The 22,500-nt window shown below is 36.2% G+C and overlaps 2 protein-coding genes and 1 non-coding gene across 5 annotated transcripts; 1 reads left to right on the plus strand and 2 right to left on the minus strand.

Moving 5' to 3' along the window:
• Nucleotides 1-3,601: 3,601 nt before the first annotated feature.
• Nucleotides 3,602-3,685, plus strand: TRNAL-CAA (transfer RNA leucine (anticodon CAA)). Its single transcript has one exon. It is a non-coding gene; the product is annotated as a tRNA-Leu (tRNA).
• A 411-nt stretch (nucleotides 3,686-4,096) lies between these two features.
• LOC132176635 (CAAX amino terminal protease family protein) lies at nucleotides 4,097-7,311 on the minus strand. 2 transcript variants are annotated; one of them, XM_059588899.2, is made up of 3 exons: nucleotides 6,984-7,311; nucleotides 6,022-6,174; nucleotides 4,097-5,238 (listed from the first exon to the last, which is right to left on the minus strand). In XM_059588899.2, exons 1-3 carry the CDS (start codon nucleotides 7,134-7,136, stop codon nucleotides 4,498-4,500), a joined length of 1,047 nt encoding a protein of 348 aa, XP_059444882.2. In that variant the 5' UTR covers nucleotides 7,137-7,311; the 3' UTR covers nucleotides 4,097-4,497. The 2 variants fall into 2 exon arrangements, with proteins under 2 accessions (XP_059444882.2, XP_059444881.2); XM_059588898.2 differs by having other exon boundaries at nucleotides 6,022-6,186.
• A 1,855-nt stretch (nucleotides 7,312-9,166) lies between these two features.
• Nucleotides 9,167-21,271, minus strand: TRH1 (Potassium transporter family protein). 2 transcript variants are annotated; one of them, XM_059585218.2, is made up of 9 exons: nucleotides 21,078-21,271; nucleotides 20,318-20,561; nucleotides 19,981-20,229; nucleotides 19,795-19,845; nucleotides 19,049-19,309; nucleotides 18,917-18,969; nucleotides 16,877-16,991; nucleotides 11,341-11,595; nucleotides 9,167-10,581 (listed from the first exon to the last, which is right to left on the minus strand). In XM_059585218.2, exons 1-9 carry the CDS (start codon nucleotides 21,078-21,080, stop codon nucleotides 9,473-9,475), a joined length of 2,340 nt encoding a protein of 779 aa, XP_059441201.1. In that variant the 5' UTR covers nucleotides 21,081-21,271; the 3' UTR covers nucleotides 9,167-9,472. The 2 variants fall into 2 exon arrangements, with proteins under 2 accessions (XP_059441201.1, XP_059441203.1); XM_059585220.2 differs by lacking the exon at nucleotides 21,078-21,271 and having other exon boundaries at nucleotides 19,981-20,239; nucleotides 20,318-20,407.
• Between the last annotated feature and the right edge of the window lie 1,229 nt (nucleotides 21,272-22,500).

Here is a 22,500-nt window from a genome sequence, read left to right on the forward strand (position 1 = left end):
ATCTTTCTAAAGTGAGATATTTCTGAGGTGTCATAGGAGAGCTAGCAAGTTGGACTGAGCTAGGACAATATCCTAGAGGCTAGAGCTTATGGTTTTTGGGAAAACATGAACGCAATGGAAGCAGAGATAGTTTTGGCTTGGGCAGCATATAAACAAAATTATCCCTGCAACTCCATCACCATCTAGGATGTCATAAAAAATGGTTTTTATTATCAATATATACTAAGAAAAATGAATGCAGATGCATTCATCATAAGAAAATTAGTTATGGAATTTTAATTGAAATCAAATTTTATTTCTTGATGAGAGAAATAAATAAGGTAATATTTTAATTAAGGGTCCGTGGCCGGAACCGAACTAGTAGCCCCCAAGCTTCGGTCCCCAAAGTTTATTTATTTATTATGAAATAGACCATCCAATATTAATTTTAATTTTTAATTTTTAATTTTTAATTTTTTGGTTTTGAAGCTGATCTCAATCCACTTGTCCATTGAAGCTGGTGATCATCCCAAACGAGGATTATTCAAAAGAAAAAAAAAAAAAAATCATTGAGTTTCAAGATATTAGAAAAAGGGTCTCGATCAGATTCTTTTGATATGATATCCCACAAAAAAGAAAGAAAGAGTGTGCTGCATAAGCTAACATGACTTTTCAGAGACAAGAGCAGCCTCACATGCACATGCACTCCTCGGTGACGGCAAATCCTCGACCTCAGGTGTGCCCAGTGCCCACAATGACACTAAAAAACAAAGGTGATGATAGTCTCTGAGAAATTGAGAAAATTGTGATCGCAGAAACTTGCCCACAGGGCTATGTAAAGAAGACAAAAACTCTTCAATTACATCAACTTGCCCACATTGGGTAGCCCAAAAGCTGCCCTTGCCAAATCAGAAAATTGTAGAGAATCTCCATGCATATATATTTCATGTCAGATCATGCTACATCCAGCTAACAAAGCCACAAATATGGGATGAAAATTCTATGAAAATTTGAGTAGTTTAAGACAAAGAGTTGGGAATTAGGGGTGCAAAGGCGGGCGGTTAAAAACCGCCCGTTAACCGCTAACCGCTATAACCGCCAACCGCCTAACCGCCTAACCGCCATAACCGCCTAGCGGTTATTGGGTCTACTAACCGTAACCGCTAACCGCTAACCGCCTTTTTATATAATATATTTTTATAATTATAATTATAAAAATATTTATACATATAACATAATCACTTGATCATTAAATCACAATTTTTTTTTAAAATAATTAAATCACAATTTGAGTATTAATATATTATCACTATAATTTATATGATTATATCATATAATCACTTGATCATTAAATCACAATCATTTGAGTATTAAGGTCACTTGATCATTATATCATATAATCACTTGATCAAGTGATTATATATCATATAATCACTTGATCATGTACAATGATAATCACAATTGATTCAATTGAATTAAACAATATATTACTTATAACTACAAGTCTACAATTTAATTAAAGCATTATTAGATACTTTAGGAATTTAGGATTTAGGAGTTTGAACATTACCATTTACCATTAGATATTAAGTTCAATTCAAAGAAAAAAGATTATAAGTAAATATGATAAGAATTTAAATAATTAATTATATGAATCATATGATATAATTTAATGAGATCTTGAGGAAGAGGATGATTTGGCATGTAAATCGGAGTTTGATCGGTATTCATTGGATGAGTGTGAAAAAACAATAAAAGATTTTGATATTTTAGGTTGGTGGAAGGTTAATGCGTCCAAATACCCTACCCTCGCAGAGATAGCTCGTGATGTATTTGCCATTCATATTTCCACAGTTGCTTCTGAATCCGCATTTAGCACCAGTGGACGTGTATTGGATTGCTTTAGGAGTTCATTGTCTCCACTTACCGCTGAAGCCTTGATTTGCACACACGACTGGATAAAGAACCGCCTAAGCAATGCCGAGTTGGAGGTGTTTTTGGCAGAATTTGATGAGTTAGGTAAATGTTTATAAATTAGTTATTTGCTACTTCATTTAGTTTTCATTATTTATTAATTTATTCTAATTATTTATTCATAGATGTGATTCAACCTTCAAGTTCAAGTGCTGCTTCATCTTTTGCCTAGAGGTTTGTTAGTAACGAAGGTTATTATTTTTTGAATTGTCATAGTATTTTAATTACAATACAATTATGTTAAGCACGTTTTGATATGTGTACATGCTTGTGCCTTAATATTATTATGTTTAATATTATAACTTTTCTTCTTTTGATGCCCACAGGATTTGCTAGAGGACCAAATGAGAGGATTGATGAAGTTTTAATGTTTTATTTGTATCATTTAATGTTTTATTTGAACTTATTTTATATGTTTTGTGTTGAACTTTTTTTATATATTTTTTTTTATATGTTGTGACAGTTATCTAAATTCTGAACTTTTTTTTGTATATTGTGTTGATTTTTTTTTTTTTTTTTTAAAAGTTAACGAGATTTAATATTTAAGGAAATTTTTTTTAAGTACAAGTAACTGTAAATTTTTGGTCAAATATTTTTGATTTTTCAATATGGGCTCTTTTTATAGCAATTGGGCCCAAGAAGATATTAAAAATACAAGAAAAAAAAATGAGGGTAAAAAAAAGCCAAAAAAAAAAGTCCAATTTTAAAAAAAGCGGTTAGCGGGCGGTTATCTATTTCACTAACCGTTAACCGGCCGCTAACCGCTAACCATTAACCGCTAAGCGGTTAGCGGTTGCGGTTAGTGAAATTTACTAACCGCTAGGGCGGTTACGGTTAGCGGTTATTGCCACTAACCGCTAACCGTAACCGCCTTTGCACCCCTAGGGAATTTCACTTGTCTTAAATAGGTGACTCTCACGTCTTAAGTTGTCTGGGACATGTATGCTGTATGCCCTTAGCCTTGAATTTGAATCTCCAACAATTTTTTTGTTTTTTTTTTTTGTCCAAATTGATAATTTAGGTAAAAATTGTGAAAAAATTATATAAAATGCAAAATAATGTACATCTGGATTACTTGGTTGTGGCATGTTCTTGTCAAATCATGCTACAACCAAGCTATCAAAACCACAAATATTGGGATGATGATTCTGTTATTAAGTTGTTTGAATTAGGGTTGTACATGCGGTAATAGCTAGAGGTTATTGCTTTTAACCGCATTGTCTTAGGCGATTAGCAGTTTTGAGTAAATGCTGGTTAGCGGTTATTTATGCCCAAACCACACCATGGTAACTGCATGTTAGGCATGAGTTTTTTGGACCTATTTTGGTGTTTTGAGCCTCTTAGATAGGCCTATGCTATCACGGCTAATAGCACCACCTTAGGCAGTTGAAAAAAGCCACCGTTGACTCCACTGTTTTAGGTTAATTTGACATGCACTTCTTTCAAAGCATATATATGTATTCGTTTCTTTGAGAGATTTGTGAGATAGTCTCTAAAGATATTTAAATACATGTTTTTCAATCATTGTTCACAAGGATCCTAATAAAGAGATCCCAAAAATCAAAAAAATGTTACTGAAAATGAATTCAAGTCGCTTTTGTCGATTTAAACAGTTTTCATTACTCATTAGTTTGCTAACAACAAACCAGTCAGGATGGCCGAGTGGTCTAAGGCGCCAGACTCAAGTTCTGGTCTTCGTGAGAGGGCGTGGGTTCAAATCCCACTTCTGACATTTTCCTTTAACAAACTGCATAATATTTAAGTTGATTTTTTTTTTTTTTTCGAGTGAGAGAGGATTCATATCTGGAGCTTGAGTAAATTAATCTGGCTCGACATTAATGTTCTGTGAGTGTACTAAAAACGCTGAGAACAGATTTTAAGAATATCGGTTGGGAAGTGAGAAATCAATTAATGGCTGGTGCCAATTGGGACTATCCATCAGATAATATTCTTTGTTGCAAAAATAGCGTTGTTTAGTTTTAGACAGTGTGTTGTTGATAGCAGATGCTTAATTGTAAAGTTGGTGAGTTTGTTGTTCGTAGCTGTGTTCCTCATCAGAATCCTATTTCGCCGGCACATTTTTATTTTTATTTTTTTTATTTTTAATTTAATTCCCAAAATGTAAACGACACACACAAGCACATAGCTCAAGCTCATCAGAGAAATTTACAACCAAGTTTCACATTGCTGGAAATGCACGATCCTTTGCGGAAAATGATTGTTCACATTCTCTGTTTTTGACCTTATAGCCTGTATGTCATCAGAGACATGAACAATGCAGTGAATTGATGCTCTCAAAATACAAGATTTGATGGAAAAGCTCGTCACCCCCAATACCTGATACTCTCTCTCTCTCTCTCTCTCTCTCTCTCTCTTGCATTCAGCTGGTGGAAGAATTGCATCCATCCATCCTTGTATGTATATGGGGGGCGTAATCTGGTCCTCGGAAGAATTGCAGCCCCTGGAATCAGCCTGAAGTTGTGCTTCCATTGATAATGGATTTGACCCATCACTCAACTATATATTAAGTACAACTTTGAGAAGCTATTTCATTAAATCTAAGAACACAAATCCGTTCCAAAGGCTATGCAAGAGCATTGATGGTAATAGATTCCTTGACCGTGTGAAAATAACACCCATTACCATCCCAAGAAAAATAAGCGGTAGCATCCTCTGTACATTAAAATGTGCTAGAGCAAAGACGACTGAGCTCACCAGTATTGCACACCATACAGGCATGTACTTGGTCAAGGAAGGAAGAAGGAAACCGCGGAACACTATTTCCTCCCAGACTGGAGCACAAATTGAAACTACTACCGCATATAACGCCATTGCCACAGGATCCCGAGCCATAATTGACTGCTCAACGCTTGAGAGGGTGCCAGGTGTAGAAGGCAAAAGAGGCAGTAGGTTAAGGTTGAATAGTGAGACCCGGTTGACCAACGGAAACATTAAGCATCCCAGAATGACATCAGCATGCCAGTTCCCTTTCAGACTAAACTTAAACCAATCAGGTGGAAGTGGCCGAAACCTAGACAGGCATCGATGAAGGATTGCAATTCCGGCAAGGCCTTCAGTTACATCGGTTATGAGGCTGAATAAAGCTTGTCCTCTATGAGTCAGAGATTCCTTGTTGAAACCTGCTACATGGGCCACAAATGGAATCATCCATGAGCCTATAAACCAAAACGCAGCAATCCAAAGAAGCATAACCTGCAGTATGGTCTCTGCCGTCCAAGGTACAGTCCACTGGCTCCCAATCACCCTAAACACTGCATTTGCAGCCTGCAAATTAATCAAGCCACTTAGTGAACTCCTTGGTGTATCCTAACAAATATGGCATATGTTTACAACTTCATAATCAGCAAAAATAGGTTATTGCAGCACAACCAAAACTATTTCCTAGTCAAAAAGTAAATTTTTATTCCCCTTTCCGGATATAAGGTCAAAGCTCACCATCAAATTACTTTGAAAGTGATGGCAAAAGGAAAAAAACATAAAAATTCATTTTAGCAACATCTTGGCGTTACAGTGGAAATATGAGAAACAACTTTTTCTTTTCATTTCCTTCAATTTCCAGGCAACCATATAAAGCATAGCTGTCATGCAAATCCACATAATAAATTTTGTATCAAAATTCCAATCCCATACACAACTATTTCCTGTAGCCTATGTCGCTGAATCCATTCAAGGTTTAGTATACCACATGAAAATATATTATTACCAAGCATGGTTGGTCAAGAAGTCAATTAACTTACAAACTGTAGGGAAAACTCTACAACTTCAGATCTAAGAGCAGCTTCAGTACAAACACCAACTGCCTCACAAATTCAGGGAACAATGAACCAAACCAACTTCTCAATACTAAGTTACAACAACATTGCTATAAAGCTAATAACTCTTAGATTTACTTTCTAATAAAGATCTCTTTGTCCAATTAGCCAGTGAATATTTAGTTCTTCTACATATCTCAAACACTAAACCATTCAAAGCACATACATAAGCCAGAAAATAAAGAATGACATCAGACAACCATAATATAGGATGAATCATAAAAGAAGGTATTACCTCCCGAAGACTCGATGTCCAATCTCTTTTACTGGCACTCGAATTATCATTTTCTGAATTCACCGACTCCTCAGGCAGATAATGTTCAACAAATTCAGTCTTTGGGGGTTCTGAAGCAAAATCTTCATGCCTAAAGCATGATATTTTCAATCTCTGCAAAATAATCTAGCAAAAAGAAAAGTCTAAGCAACCCAGCACTCTCAATAAATATAAACACAAAAAAGTTAACAAAAATGAACTCTGAGTTACTTAATTCATATCCAAAATATCAATAACAAGTAATCCCAATGTTTCAAAACAGTAACTAAAGCTTACCTCAACCAATCCATACAAAAGTCTTTGATAAGACTTAAAATTTAGCTTGTGTGTGTGTGTGTTTACTCAGCGACCAAATAGGGATAAACATGAATTAGACATTCATTCAACAAAAATTAAACAATAACTAACCCTAAACTCAACGAAGCCATATACAAGTCTATAGCAAAAATTGAAAGTTAGCATTTATTTTTGACCTTTTCCAGTATTTTCTGAGCAACCAAACAGCTAAACGGTAATCAGACATTCAATTCACCAAAAATAACACAGATATTGAAAAATATAAACAAAAGGGTATCTAATTTCATAGAAAAAAAAATACAACTTCACAATTGCTCTAATGTTTTTCGGGAGGGTCGAATGAGATTTAAAGCTCCGGAAAGTTTTGGTATTCGGGCATAGAGTTCAATTCACCAAAACTTAAACAATAACTAAACCTATGTTCAACCAAGCCATATACAAGTCTTTAGGAATACTTAAAATTTAGAATTTTTTTCATCTTCTTCATTTTCCAGTATTTTCTCAGCAGTCAAACAGAGCTAAACGCTAATCAGGCATTCAATTCACCAACCCAAACAGATATTGAAAAAATAAACAAAAGGGTACGCAAACTTATTACAAAAACTAACAACTTTACAATTGCTTACGTTCTTTGAGAGGGTCGAATGAGGTTGAAAGCTCCGAAGAGTTCGGGTATTCGGGCACAGAGTTCCGGGTCGGTTGGAAACCCTAATCCGAGAGAGAGGGGGGAGAAGGAAGGGGCGGTGGGTGAGAGAGTGAGAACAGGAAGAGCTCAACATAGTGAGTGCGGATCAAAGAGAAGCTCCCAACAGCTGCATAAAGAAGAAAGAGGGAGAAAAAGGAGAATGGGATTTGGGTTTTTCAAGGGGACAGCGGGATTTGAAATGCCGTTGTGAGATGGGAATGTGAAATATTTTTCTGGTGGAGAAATTTTTGGTTGCTTGGGAATTGGGGAATTTGGGAATTGGCGTTTAACTCGTGAATTATTGTTGTTGTTATGGCTTTTTTTTTTTATTTTTTTTTATTTTTTATTTTTTTTTATTTTTTTAAATAATAATAATTTTAGAATACGTAAGAACTGACCTCATTTTAATTGGTATTTACCATTCCTTCTATATCTAAGTAATATTTTATTCGAAAGCACATGGTTTTTAAGAAATACAATTGGAAAAAGGTGGGAAGTAAGAAAATTATTAGTGCTTTTTTTCTTTAGTAACGGATAAACATTTTAGAATAAAATGATAGGAATGATTACGTGGATTGGGATCCTTGCCAATTCGGATCCTTGAATGCAGATAATTGAGAGCGGTTTTCGATAGAGTTTTTGTGTTCGAGTGAATCTCATATAAGTAAATTTTATTAAAATATCTCATAATTAAAATTAGATAAACTGTAATTCAAACAGAAAATTGTAGTCGATCATCGTCTGTGAATCGTGATTATGCAAGGACAAAGAGAATACATAGCTTTATTTTTTATTTTCTTTTTTTCCTTTTCAACCTTTTTTTTTTTTTATATGTTTTTTTCCTTTTCAATCTTGGTAGGTGTAAATGCCCCTTTGTTTTGGCTAGTCAAAGCAAATATATTTTTGTTAGGTGTTAGCCTACTTGGTAATAATTAAATTAGCTCCCACGTCCGTATACGAGGAGAGTTTATTTTTGATAGACAAATTACACCGCACATTAATTACAAGAGGTATAAAGTGAGATGACCTTTACACCTTTTTTTTTTTTTTTTTTTTTTTTTTTTTTTTTATAACCTTCAATTATATGAATGTAATTTAATTAGGTATTGGAGCCATTGAAAACCATTGGTTATCTAATTTTAGATTATGTACTTTATAACCTAATATAAGTTGAATGGTACATTTTGCCCTTTCCTTATTATTAAAATGGTGTAAAATGGAGAATGGTAGCAGAAATTATAAAGAGACTTGCTATATATATATATATATATATATATATATATATATATATTTTATATTTGCAGTCAATCACTCTTGCAAATTAATCATTAGATTTGTAAGATCCTCACAAATTTCAATTGATGGACAACAATGTACAAAAGATGTAAAAAAAAAAAAAAAACATTTCTCAATTATAAAACTTAGCTAAACTCATGATTGAGTGCAAAACTTAGCGGTGGTTTGGCAACAAGTTTTTTCCCTCCTTTTTCATTTCTCTAAAAGTCAAATTCCTTTATTCACATTAACAAACAACTTTCTTTACTTTTTTCTTATAAAAAATTTAAAACGTGTTTCATCTTTATATCACATCAATCAATTCTTTTTATTATTAAAAAAAATAATAATAAAAAATAAAATAAAAAGCTTTGTGTTTCAACCAACTAAACTTCAGGGAAAATTCTCAAACTCTCTTCCAAATTGGGTTAAAGTTAACTCGGAAGGACAGTTTTCCTTGAACTCAATCAATTAAACTAACACGTGCCTAAAATGCATATATGGAAAATTTTCAGTTTACAGTTGTATATTATTTTCTCACAGCTTCGTTTTTAGAATTGGGTCCCATTCCCAGAGAAAGAGGAAGACAATGTTTAGTAGACTGCCTGAAAACCCGAGTCAAACTCTCATGAAAATGAATTCCTTAAGGTGAAGACCACTCTTGTAGCTGAAGCAAAATACTTTTTGAGTAAAGGCCATGCTTTGTGAGTTCACGGATCCAACAATGGCTCCTTGATTCTTGCCTTCTTATGCAAGGAAAAATCCACGCAGAATAAATTAATTCATTTAACATATTTTAACAAAAACAATCCAGAAAATTAAAAAAAAAAATGGTGTGAAGCTGGAGGATCATTCCATGATCTAAGATTTGAGCATATTTGACAAACCCAATTACCAGTAGTTCTACATTTAATACTACAAATGAAAAAAAGAAAAGAAAAGAATATCAATTTAACAAAATCTGGCATTCAACTGCAGCCTTACACCCTCTACCAATTTGCCATGTGAAGATTGCAGAGAGACAAGTCTGTCAAACACCACAATTATAACATACAGCAACTGCCCATGGTGTCGGGGAAAAAAAAAAACAAACAGAACTCCAAGCAACTTAGGCTACCAAAAAACACTCGAGGCATATAAAAACTGTAGATTCTGCTACACTTGGTAGGTCATACCAACCTCAATCAAACAAATGTGAGGGATGTTCAAGCCAACGGAAGGGGCGCGGCAGTTTTTACGCAAGAAAGAGTACATCATATTGACTGCAAACTTTTTCAAGAATGATGAATTCCATTTTGCTTTGATATGCGAGTGACCGACAACGTATGCTACCTCAGCATGCTTAGCTTCCACAAGCTCCAAGAGCTCTTTCTTGACATGTATATCCTTGTATTTTGTATTCAGTAACTCAAAACGAACCGTCGGCTTTCGGTTTAGATTGGTTGATTCCTGTCTATTCATAGACTTCAAATTCTGCAGTAAAGCTGACTTGCTGCTACTTACAGTCGTAGAGGCCACAGGACTTGAGCTGCTGCTGCTGCTTTCTCCAAAGAATGCAGATTCTGACCTTCGCAATCTAGTTCCAAACTTTTCAGATGTCCTCACAACTGCCATCCGGCCATCCACAGAGCCATCAAGAGTTCGGGGACCTTCAGCTTCCAGTTGGATGAATTCTGCTATGCTCATCACCAGATCATTTTCGAAATCATCTTCGCTGTTATTAACATCTTTGTAGCCATTTCGGACAATGCAGCGGTAGATCCGGTAAGATTTGGGACCAATCCGGCCGATGAGATACCGTTCTTTATGGGGTACATAGGGAACAGGAACAGTTTTAACACAGACGAAGACAACCACTTGATAAAAGGCTGGTAAGTTGGTTAAGAAATGACTGAACATGGATGGGATTCCAGTTGCCAATTCAGTATATATAATGCCAATCCCAGGAACCTTAATGATCCCAAGACTGGGACCCTGTGTTAGTATCCATTTCATGGAAACCTTGTTATGTGCATCATATAAATACTTCTTCCTGCACCCATAATGCCACACGTACATAATGAGCAAGAAGAGTGCAGCAATCACAAAAGGAACCCATCCACCTTTGGGGATTCTCATACAAGAAGACGAAAGGAAGATAATCTCAATAGATCCAAAGAATAGGATAAATAAAAGGGACAACACGAGAGTCTTATGCCATACAAGGTTGATGATCAGTGACATCAACCAGGTTGTCACGAATGTCGCAGTCAGATAAGCAATACCTGGAAATAACGTAGAAATTATTAGCTCTTGCAGAAGAAGGTGGGGAAGGAAAAGTCACAATGCAGAGCATATCATCAACAACAAATAATTAGTCATCCCACCTTTCAATGGATCAACCCACACCTCCAGCCAACTGGATAGTACCTACTGCATATAGGATAACACACACACATTGGTGTCTCCCAAGAACACGGATTCTAAAAGTCTAGGCACTTTTGGCAAAGTACAGGCATTATGGATGAAGGCACTGGTGACATAGGCTGATATCATAACCAAACGACTTTTCATTCATAAAGAAAATATTCACCTAATACCAACAATAATATTTTGGCTCATATCATGGATTTTAACAACTACCAAAAATAAAGGCAAGATCACATTAAAGTCGCCTAACTCCAAAGTCACCATATGTAACCATTCAGGTAACTTTGGACAGACAAAAACCCAAAATATTTTTAGAGAAAGCTCAAATATTCCTATCATGAATTATTTGTGTCATATAGTTACCACTACATGACACTATCCCATCATATGCACAAGAGCATGTATATAACTCAACTGGAAATATCTGATCTATACATATTTATCACAATATCCAGAGGAAAAGTCCAAAAGTCAAACACAAAATGAATGCAGACATTTGTTCGTTGATAGACTTACCAAGAATGATCACGTACATAAATAAACCCATGACAGAGGATAAATATATTAAAAAGAAGATTCTAACAAATGTGATGAGAAAAAAAAAAACAACTTACCGTAAGCATTTCCAATGCCATTCGCATCTCGGAAACCAACTGTGACAGCCAGATTGAGAATCATAAGGATCCAGTTTATCTCAGGGATGTATATCTGACCACGTATCCATCTCCTTGTCTGAACAACCTTTACACGAGGGAAACATCCTAATGCGTGGCATTGTTTGACAATTGAGATTGTTCCGGATATAACAGCCTGACTGGCAACTATTGCAGCAAAAACTGCTACCACAAATGTTGGCCAAAACAAAGGATCTACACGCATGGCAAGAACATTGCATAAACAACCTAATTAATATGGAATCCATTCTTGTTCAACACTGATTCAGTACAATAAAACTGAAATCAATTAAAAATTGCATCAGTCCCCTTCACCAATAACCATGCAGACTACTAGCATTATGATATCCCTTTTCGATAAAGAAATATTCTTCAGGCAATGAGAATATTTAATACAAAATAACTTGGATCTCATAAAATATTATAAGGTATTTAGGATGTTTTTTGACATTTGTAGGACTTCCCAAGTGATATCATGGTTGTGATGTGATGTGGTTGTGGTTGCCATGAATGCTTGTCATCTCTTGTTGGGTCGACCATGACAATATGATAGGATTGTTGTCCACGATAGGAAGAAGAACACTTATATCTTCATGTTTGACAACATGAAGATTGTACTCCTACCTAGGAAAGAGGTTGAGCCAAAACCCTCAAAGAGGGATGGTAAGAATCTCTTTGCGTGGACGGCAGCCCTTGGATAATCCAACGTGGAAGGATTCTCACGTTGGATAATCTTCGGAAGAGAGGTTTGACCGTGGTGGATGGTGTAGTATGTGTACGAGGAGTGGTGAGTCCATTGATCATCTCCTCCTCCACCGTGACGTGGCTCGTGCTCTTTGGAATGTTCTCTTTTCCATTTTTGATGTGAAGTGGGTCATGACTGGCAGGGTTATTGATCTCCTAGCTTGCTGGAAAGGCCAAAGAGGTAATAAAATGGTAATGGAGGTTTGGAGAATGGCCCCTTTGTGCCTTATGTGGACTATTTGGAGGGAGAGGAATGCTCGATGTTTCGAAGATAAGGAATTGACAAAGGCGAAGCTTAGCAATAGGTTTCTCAATTTGTTTTTCCATTGGGCGGGTGTTTTGAACATTCCTCAAGTTTCTTCGATGCATCAATTTGTAGATTTATGCTCTTCCTTTTATCTTTAAAGGGGTGTCTTTGTATACTTCCTGTGTACTTGGGTTGCGCTTTTCAATGATATTCTTATTTATTTATCAAAAAAATAAAAAGAATCTCCTAGCAAGGAAGGAATTTGTAGATAAGATACTAGCTTCCGGAGTTGTATTTGTGCTATTAGAAAAATAGATTGATAAGGGAGGAGAAGTGCTAAAGCCGGTGAAGGGATTGTTGGAAGATTTTGCTAACGTGTTTCCAAAGGAGTTACCAGAGGGATTACCACATTTGAGAGACAGTAACATCAAATTGATTTGGTGCCGAGATCTAATTTCCCAAATCGCCCGTGCATGAGTCCTAAGGAACATGAGGAGTTGAGGCAGCAATTGGAAGATCTATTGGTTAAAGCCCATATATGGGAAAACACCCATGTGCAGTTCCAACATTACTTACACCCAAGAAAGATGGGTCTTTGCGGATGTGTGTAGAAAGCTAGGCAATCAACAAGATCACCATGAGGGATAGGTTTCCTATTTCACGGCTGGATGATTTGTTGGACCAATAGAGTAGGGCTGTAGTGTTCACAAAGTTGGACTTGAAGAGTGGATATCATCACATCCGGATTCAATCGGGTGATTTGTGGAAGATCACGTTCAAGACGTGTGAGGGGTTGTATGAATGGTTGGTTATGCCATTGGGGTTATCTAATGCATTGAGTACATTTATGCAGGTGATGAACCAAATTGGTTATGCCATTGGGGTTATCTAATGCATTGAGTACATTTATGCGGGTGATGAACCAAATTTTTCGCAATTTCATAGGCAAGTTTGTTGTGGTGTATTTTGATGATATCCTTATTTATAGCTCTAATGTTGATGTGCATTTTCAGCACTTGGCGAGAGAGGTACTTGTGTTGCACAAAGAGAAGTTCTTTGTTGCCACAGCCAAGTGTTCATCCATGACGGATTCTATCCTTTTCCTTAGTTATGTGGTGTAAAAAAACATAGACTATCAATGGATGATTCAAAGGTTGCATCCGTAAGGCAATGACCGACCCCTACTACCTTGCATGAGGTATGGAGTTTCCATGAGTTGGTATCCTTTTATTGCCGCTTCATTATGGCGCCTATTGCAGATTGCACGAAGGCTGGAAAGTTTTCATGGAATGAAGGGGCATCTGCAGCATTTGAGGTGATTAAGGAGAAGCTTACTACAACTCCTGTTCTTGCATTTCCAGATTTCACAGAAGCCTTTGAGTTGCATTGTGATGCATCAAAGGTAGGCATTGGAGCCGTACTTAGTCAAAGAGGAAGATCGGTCGCATATTTTAGTGAGAAGTTGAGCAGGTCAAAGCTTAACTATAGCACCTATGACTTGGAGTTTTATGCACTTGTGCAAGCTTTAAAGCATTGGAGTTCTTATCTTGCTTACAATGACTTAGTCTTGTATTCTGATCATGATGCCTTGAAGATTCTTAATAGTTAAGACAAGCTTTTACCAAGACATGTTGGTTGGGCGGCATATGTGCAACAATTCTCCTTTGTAATAAAGCATAAATCCGAAGCATTGAACAAGGTGGCCAATGAACTCAGTCGGAAGGCGCTTCTATTGACTGCAGTTTGGACAAAGGTACTTGGATTCGATCTCTTAAAAGATTCTTTATTGACTGATTCGTTCTTTGGTCCTATTATTAGTAATGTGGCAGCAGGACAAAGGATGATTTCCTATTACCTGATGGGTTCCTTTTCAAAGGAGACTGGCTTTGTATTCCAGAGGGTAGCTTGAGATTGAAGATCATACAAGAGTTGCACAATGAAAGTCACATGTGGCATGACAAGACATTTAAATTGGTGGTGGATCCATTTTATTGGCCGAGCATGCATAAGGAGTTGCTAAGTTTGTGGAGGGTTGTTGGATTTGTCAAGTGTCAAAGGGTACAACGATAAATGCGGGTTTGTAAATGACACTTCCAATTCCAAAGCAACAATGGACAAATGTAAGCATGGATTTTGTGTTGGGCTTGCTGAGGACACAACGAGGTAATGATTTCATCTTTGTTGTGGTTGATTGGTTCTCTAAGATAGCTCATTTCATTGCTTGTAAGAAGACTTCTGATGCTGTAAATGTGGCACAAGTGTATTTCTGGGATGTTTATAGGCTACATGGGTTGCCATTGTCTATAGTTTCTAATCGGGACACACAATTCCTTAGTCACTTTTGAAGGTGCATGTGGAGATTGTCTAACACGAAGATCGAGTTTAGTAGTGCCTATCATCCTCAAACTGACGGACAAACGGAGGTGATCAATCAGTCTTTGGGAGGCTTGCTTTGAAGTTTGGTGGGTGATCATTTGAAGTCATGGGATCAGAAGCTATTTCAAGTGGAGTTTGCCTATGATAGTTCTACTAATTGGAGTATGGGGTTTAGTCCATTCTTCATTGTGTATGGAATTAATCCTCGAGCACCATTGGACCGACCTATCACTAGTTCATGATTTGAGGTGGGTGAATCCAAAGGCTGACGAAGATTAATTGCTCAACTTCAGGAGATTCACAAGGCAACAATTCAGAACTTGCAAGATTTAGTGGCAAAATACGAGGCAAGTGCAAATAAGAAGAGGCAAGTTGGTGCCTTTGTATGTGCTATCTTGACAAAAGATATGTTTCCAGTTGGGAAATATAACAAGCTAGCTGCTCGCAAGATTGAAACGGTTACAGTCATTGAGAAGATCAATTCAAATGCATACCGATTGAAGCTACTGAGCCACATCAAGACATCCAATATATTCAATGAGAAACATCTTGTTTCGCCCACAAAAGATACTTCTAATGAGAATGTGAATTCGAGGGAAAATTCTCTCTAGCTAGGGAGGATGATGTAGACCAAGCTACGTTTGAGTTTATGACGTAAGACTCGTTCAAACAAGCTTGTTAGGAAGGGTTTTGGAAGGGGTTAAGAGAGCCTTGTTTGGAACATGTCCGGATGAGCAGAGTTCAGAGCCTTGTTTGGAGTGATGTTCAGAATCGGATCCAGAGAGCTTTGTTCAATAGTTTGTTTGCTACGCATCTAGACAAGTACTCAACCAGTAGCAGTCTACGCTGGCTCAGGAGGAGCCCCGTTGACAGAAGATCGATTTTAAGGTTCCATTAGTTTTATGGCATTCTCATCCGAGCGAGTAAGTAAGGCCCGATCGGATGAGATCATGTCAGTTCGAAAAACCAACTTTATTTTAGTGTTTTAATAGGTTCAGGAATTTAGTTACTATCAATACTTGTTATATGTGATTACACGAAAGTTTTTATTATTCTTCATCAGTTTTCTCTAAGAAACACTATGAGTGGTTTTCTATCTATTTTACCTCAAATCCTTGATTTGTTCTTGGTTTTGGAAAGAATTGTTAATATCTAGTATTGTTTATTTTGCGATTCACTACACCTATGTTGCATCATCTACCCACCTCTCTCTCTCTTCCTGCCCCGACCCCACAAAAAAAAAAAAAAAAACTTGGGGAACTGCAGAACTACGAAGTAAAATGAGCAGTAGAAAAACGAGAACCACACAAATGACTCCATCAAAGCAAGGCGTAGAGAATCAAACATTTTTCAGAGAGCCAGACCGTCAGAAATAGAAATATGCAGACAACCATGCAAACACGTGTCCAACTGTTAGCAAATCTATCCCACAACAGAAACACTTTTTGCCCTTTTTTTTGTTTTGTTTTGTTTTTTGTTTTTTGTTTTTTTTTTTCAAATATAAGTAACTTTGGTTATGCTATTTGTTTATGCAAGCTAATAAACTGTCATGATTTCAACATGTCAGCATGACCGACAAAATTAAAAACAAAATTATATACATTTGCAGATGACTTCAAATCATTTTGTTGTATCCCCGTTCACTAGCCCAACTGCAACTGCCCAACCATGTCAAGCCTGGTGTTCCTCACACTTAGCTGATCTAGCAACAGAAATCCAGCTCAAGCTCTAGCTCACTTCTGTAGGCCACAAAATAACTTGCGATGGATAGTTCACAACCAGTTTGGTTTATCTACTAGCAATTTCTTTCGATTTTTGGAAAAAAAAAAATTAAGGCCAACTGAAAAAAAAGAAAAAGGTAAGAGAAAAGAAAGTGTACTTTCTATTTTGAATGCTCAGCTGTTTTGGTGACCAAGACTATAGATGTACTGAATCCGGTCAGGAACCTAACTAACTATTATTGATGTGTAAACGAAAGAGAGAGGATGAACAATCAGGAATTAACTTTCCATGGTGTAGCCTAAAGGATTCACTAAGTCACATTCAACAGGGAAAATATCTCTTTGCCTGAATGTGTTGAACTCTAATTTACTCCTTCAATAAACTAACCTGGAATGGAAGCATAAAAGCTCGTAGAGACAGAAGAAAGATTCTTTGTAAGAAAAGCAGCCTGGCCCATGTATTGAAGTATTAGACATGGGTAAATAACACTAGAAAATGCACCCTGCACAAAGTGAAAGCTCCTTAGAGTTTTACCTGTAGCAATGTTAACAAATTAAAGAGAAAAATGATGAAATAGATTTAAACAAAAAAAAACCAGAAATTCTGGCCTAATCCACAACAATAACAAGCGCAACCTTAAAAGAGCATGAGGCAGGTAAAGCAGTAACATAAAATTTAAGCATAAGCTACATTCATATTGTTAAGTCACTATTTATTACAAAAGCTTAAGTTGATAGAAAATTGTGAATTTATTAATATACTTTAATACTTCCCATCACATGTGGGTTCAAACTCCCTCTCAACAAATAAGGCTCAACACTTGGAATATTTAACTGAAATGGGAGGTAAGTTGTAGACCTAGGGTTCGAACTCAAGATTTTGTTTTGATACTATGTTAATTCAATACTTATCCTAAGAGCTTAAGTTGACAGGCAATGATGAAATTAATTATTTAATTAATATTTTAACAAATATAATTATCACAAAGTAGGAACCGGTCAACTCCAGGTTATGGGAAAAGAGGAAACCTATCTCATTTGACCACACAGAAAACAAAGCAGAATCTGGATTCAGCAGATCAAAATTTCCCAGAGATTTTATAACTTTTGGACTATCGACACTCTATGGCTGGATTAGGATCATCAATTCAAAATATAGGACAACTTTTCTGATACCTTCCACCATTCCATTGCAAAATCTTTTGAGGCATCCATCATTCATTGACTGTTGAAAAATAATGAGAGAAATGGAAGGCAGAAATCCTGACTGCTGGAGATACTCTTGCCAGTTAAGACTGCTCCTCAGAGAAAATTACTAGGTGATTGTCTCAACATTTTGGTGCCCCAAAATGGGAACCAGAAGTGGGCGCCTAGTACACATACTTGTATTCCCGCCCCAACATCAACCCCATGAACAAAGCCAGCCATGATACCTCCAGATAGGTGAAACATTATCAAAGTAATAAACCACCAGACCCCATGCCCACCTTCCACCCTCCCCTATCAAAAAAAAGAAGGAAAAAATGACAATCTGAAACACTCATTAAACCCATTACTTGATCTCCCATACCCGTGAGTAGACTGAGAAAAATAATGAAATGGGATATATTTCAAATAAATAGAAAAAGGTGGGGTAGACCAACTCAAGGTATCTTCTATAACTTCAATGATATTCTACCATGACTTAAATCAACAAACTCTTTCCATTTTGATCTGAATTACCAAGACTGTAAGTAACACTTTGAGAGTCATATATGCTTAATCTTGTGCTGAATTATTGTAAAGTCCATGGTCCTAATGATTGAGTGATATGCGCTATCATTTCCCTTGGCCCTTAAGTACTTAAGAGGCAAATGGATGAGGCAAAAAAAAAAAAAAAGACTGGTAAGCTAGCTAGAAAAATTTATTATCTAAGAGAAAGTAAACGCATACATGCAAGTATAAGTCGCATGTTTGGATCAACTGGTACTCCTAAAAGTACAGGGAACCGATAACAACTAAAACTCCTGAATACAAGTTTTAAGTAATTGCTCAATTAAATCAAGCAGTATAATTGACGTCACTATAATTTTTTGCATCAGGCTCCTAATTTTCTATCATTATCAATTATTGCCCAAACAAATAAGTCCATCAAAACACTTAAAGAGGAGCAATGCCTTCTAAGCTAGAGGCTAAGTAGTTTAAATGTTTAATGACAGTACATTTCCATACTGGAAATGAATTGTTCCAAAATGTTTTCTTTTAGCCAAAACTGGAAAACCCAGAGCCTCAATCAGAACTAAGCTTCAAAAGCTCTTAACAAAATTATCCATTTAGCACTGAAATGCATAAATGGTCATAAGTTCTTTCTCATGTCTTCAACAATGTCACCTAAAAAGGTTAAGCATGGAAAACAGAACCCTATTCTGCAATCAATCATATTGCATACCCTTATTGATCCTGCAGTGAAGTAGCCAAGGTCTGCAAACATAGCTTCCGTTCCTGCAGTTGACAATAAGCCTAGATGAATTAACAAGTTCAAAGCTTAAAGAACCAGAACAGATTCCAAATGCCATTTTACCAGTAATGCATAGTATTATTCCTCCAAGAGAAATCCAACCATCTTTTCCTGTGTCCTTAAAGAATTTGTAGATATAATATGGAGAAAGAGCCTGGTATATCCTTGGATTCCACTTAATCACATTGTAGATGCCAATAACAGTGATCAATAGTAACCACAGAATTATAATGGGAGAAAACATAAATGCCACCTTGTGGCCACCCCGGTGTTGCAAGACAGAAAGGCCAACCAATAAGACACAGGCAATAACAATCACCACACCTGTGCAATTATGTAACTGTTAGTAAATTGAAAGGAAGTTTAAAATAATAATAAAAAAAAAATACAGTAAATTGAAAGGAAATAAATTAATGCAAAGATGGAAAAATGTTATATATTCATAACATAAAGCATTTTTTTATGCATCAAATGCATTATATTGGGAGCTTGAAATATTGGGGCTCCAACAAGTTTATAGCTCTCACTTATAGTCCTCTTTGGTTCTAATCATAACATTTGTCATTTCTTGTATTATTTTCCTCAGAAATTTTGAATACAATATTTCTTGTAATAGATGAGCTCAGTACTTATAATAAGACCATACCATTACTGAAGTTAATGACCCCCCCCCCCCCCCCCCCCCCCTTTAAATAAACATTAAGTTTAAAAATTTATTGAGAAAATACTAGCATATTGAAAATCTATGCAGACATTTACGCGTGTGGGTGTGTGTATTATTTCTTTCTTTTCTGAGAGTCAATACTCACTATTATTCATATCTGTCACTCGAACTTTCAGCCCTTCAACAGATGAAAGAACTGCCAAAACCAGATATCTATTAGCACAGGTATCTAATAAAAGGTATGCAACCATGTAGTTATTGCAAACTCATCCAGTAAAAGTCCCAGTGGAAAACTCTAAGAGAAAAATGAGGAGAAAGAAAGGGTGTTTACCAGAAATTGCAGGTGTAAGGACACCAATGCTAATTACCATGCAAGCACCAAATAAAGCAACAAGCAGTAAGCTCGTTTTTGCTTTTTTATGCTTGTCAATAAATCTTTTGATTGGAGAGGAAGGTATATTCCTATTTGAGTAACCCAGGTTATGATACGCAAAAAGCTCCTCATCGGCTGCTTGATAATTAGGTAGCAAAGAGCATTTTGTGTTTCGGCAAAGGAGCGAGTATAGCGCCATAATTCCTCCTGCAAATGACTAAGCATTCATAGATAATAAAAATGGAAAACAATGAAAACAACTTGTAGCATTTTTGAAAAAGCTATAAGCTTTTACCTTCACCATTATCATTTGCACTTAACATGATAATCACATACTTCAACAACGAAAGAAGAGTGAAAGTCCAAAAAATCAAGGAAAACACCCCGAATACTGCATCCTCTGTTTGATAATGGCTCAAACCCCCAGAAAATGTACTCTTATAAACATAAAGTGGGGAAATGGTCAAGTCACCAAACACTAGACCAAAACTACGATATACCAGAACGAGAGCTTGTATATGTCGACCTCTACCATCAACCTGTTTGAGCATAAAAAACCAAAAAAGAAAAAAGTTGAGCATAAATTATTATGTGATTATTATATCATTTCTAGCAATGCCATAACCAATAAGATCAACAAAAATCACCAGTTTCCAGTATTATCCTTTTGACATGAGTAACTTATCCTATCATACTGCAAGATTCCATGAATCCCTAACAGCATACTAAATATTTATTTTCCGAATTCAAAAATACTAGATAAACACCGAATCAATCTTTGTTTCATGGTTCTCAATCACCATTTCTTGAAGGAATACCTAAAAGATCGTCATCTAACCCAAATTTCGCAACATTATTTATCAATAGCCTCATCAACCTCCAAGCAACAATTGTGCTTGAATCTCATTCCAAATTGCTCAGGCTCAAAAAGAAAATCGATCAATTGGTTTGAACTCATTAGATATAATAAAAACTTAATTAGACGATAAATACGACACTAAGCAAAGAAAATGGCAAACAACGAATTGGTTTTGAAGCGAAAGTCGAACACGTACCATGGCTGCTTTGCTCTTCCAGTCTTCCTCAAGTCCTTTCTCCGTCTCTGAAAAGCTGAAAGCGAATAGCTCGAAACGAAGGCGTTTTGGGTGTCATATGATATATAAATATCTGCGTAGAAAATTTCTGCAACGTACAGATCGGAATCTCCCGGGTTAAAAAGGACTTCGTTTGTTTTTATTTGCCCAGGCTTGACGTGGGAGGTTTATGAAAGACGATCTTCTCCGGTCCATTTTGGATAGTGGATTGGAGAATATTTAGTTAATGAGCAAAATTTTTTTAAAGAGGTTCTAAGGTCATAAATAGGACATCTGTCTCATTAATAAAAAAATAATAAAATCTTATATATTTTTTTAAAAAAATTATAAAAAATTAAGGGGTGGCTGGTCATTCCATTGGAGGTGGCCGGACCACCATAGTTGGGGCTAGGGGTGGCTTCGGCCACCCCCAAGGGTCAGAGCTAAAAAAAAAAAAAAACAAAAAAAAAAATTCATTTGGCCAGACCACCCCTAAGGGCCAAATATATATATATTTTTTAGTTTGGGTTTAGGGGGTGGCCAGCCACTCCTTATTTTTTTTTATTAAATTATTATTATTTTTTTAATCTGAAATATTATTTTTTTTTTTTGTGTAGGATATGTGTCCTATTTGTGGCTCTAGAATTTCTAAAAAGAAATTCCAGCCATGAACTGAATATTCTCCAGTCTATTATGGACTGGAGAGGATCCTATTCCGAGGTTTATGCCGTTGCTGTGAAAACGATCTGCCGTTTAATAGAGGCTTGCGGTCTACACCCCTCCTGTGGAGCTCCCAACAGGTAAGTGTTATTATGGTTACACTCAGGTAAGATAGCCACAATTAGTTTCCTTAGCCTACTTTTTTTTTTTTTTTTTTTTTTTTTTTTTTTTTTAAAGAAGGAAAAAAAAAAACACCTCCGTGAAAACGGTGTGACGTTATGAGGACGTAGGATTTGGGGTGTGAGCCAATGACTTTTTTTGTTTTTTTCAAAGCAAATTGGGAAAAGTGTTACAAAGAATTAATATATGGAAACAATATAGAAATACAAACAAGTAGTAGGAAATAGGTCAAACAAATGGTCTGGTCCTCTCTAAAGGACCGCCTAAAGCGTTTACTAAAATAAAATGGACATAAAAAGGAGCACGTACCCCTTTTGAACCCACACTAGGAGATTGTAATAACCACCAAAGGTAGCTAAAATAGGAAATGCAATATCAAAATCTGAAGCAGGAACCGATGAAGGAGTACTATTTCTGGTAGTAAAAATCTCCACTACAAATACAAAATACAACAACATAAAGAGACTAAGGGTGCATTTGAGATTGCGATTTTGTAAAAATAATCTGTGTTTTTAAAAGGAGTGCCCCTTCATGTGTGTGGATGGTGCACAAAAGGTGGCTTTTG

The sequence above is a fragment of the Corylus avellana genome, chromosome 3 (assembly GCF_965113065.1).
Source record: "Corylus avellana chromosome 3, dhCorAvel1.hap1.2, whole genome shotgun sequence".
Taxonomy (NCBI): Eukaryota; Viridiplantae; Streptophyta; class Magnoliopsida; order Fagales; family Betulaceae; genus Corylus; species Corylus avellana.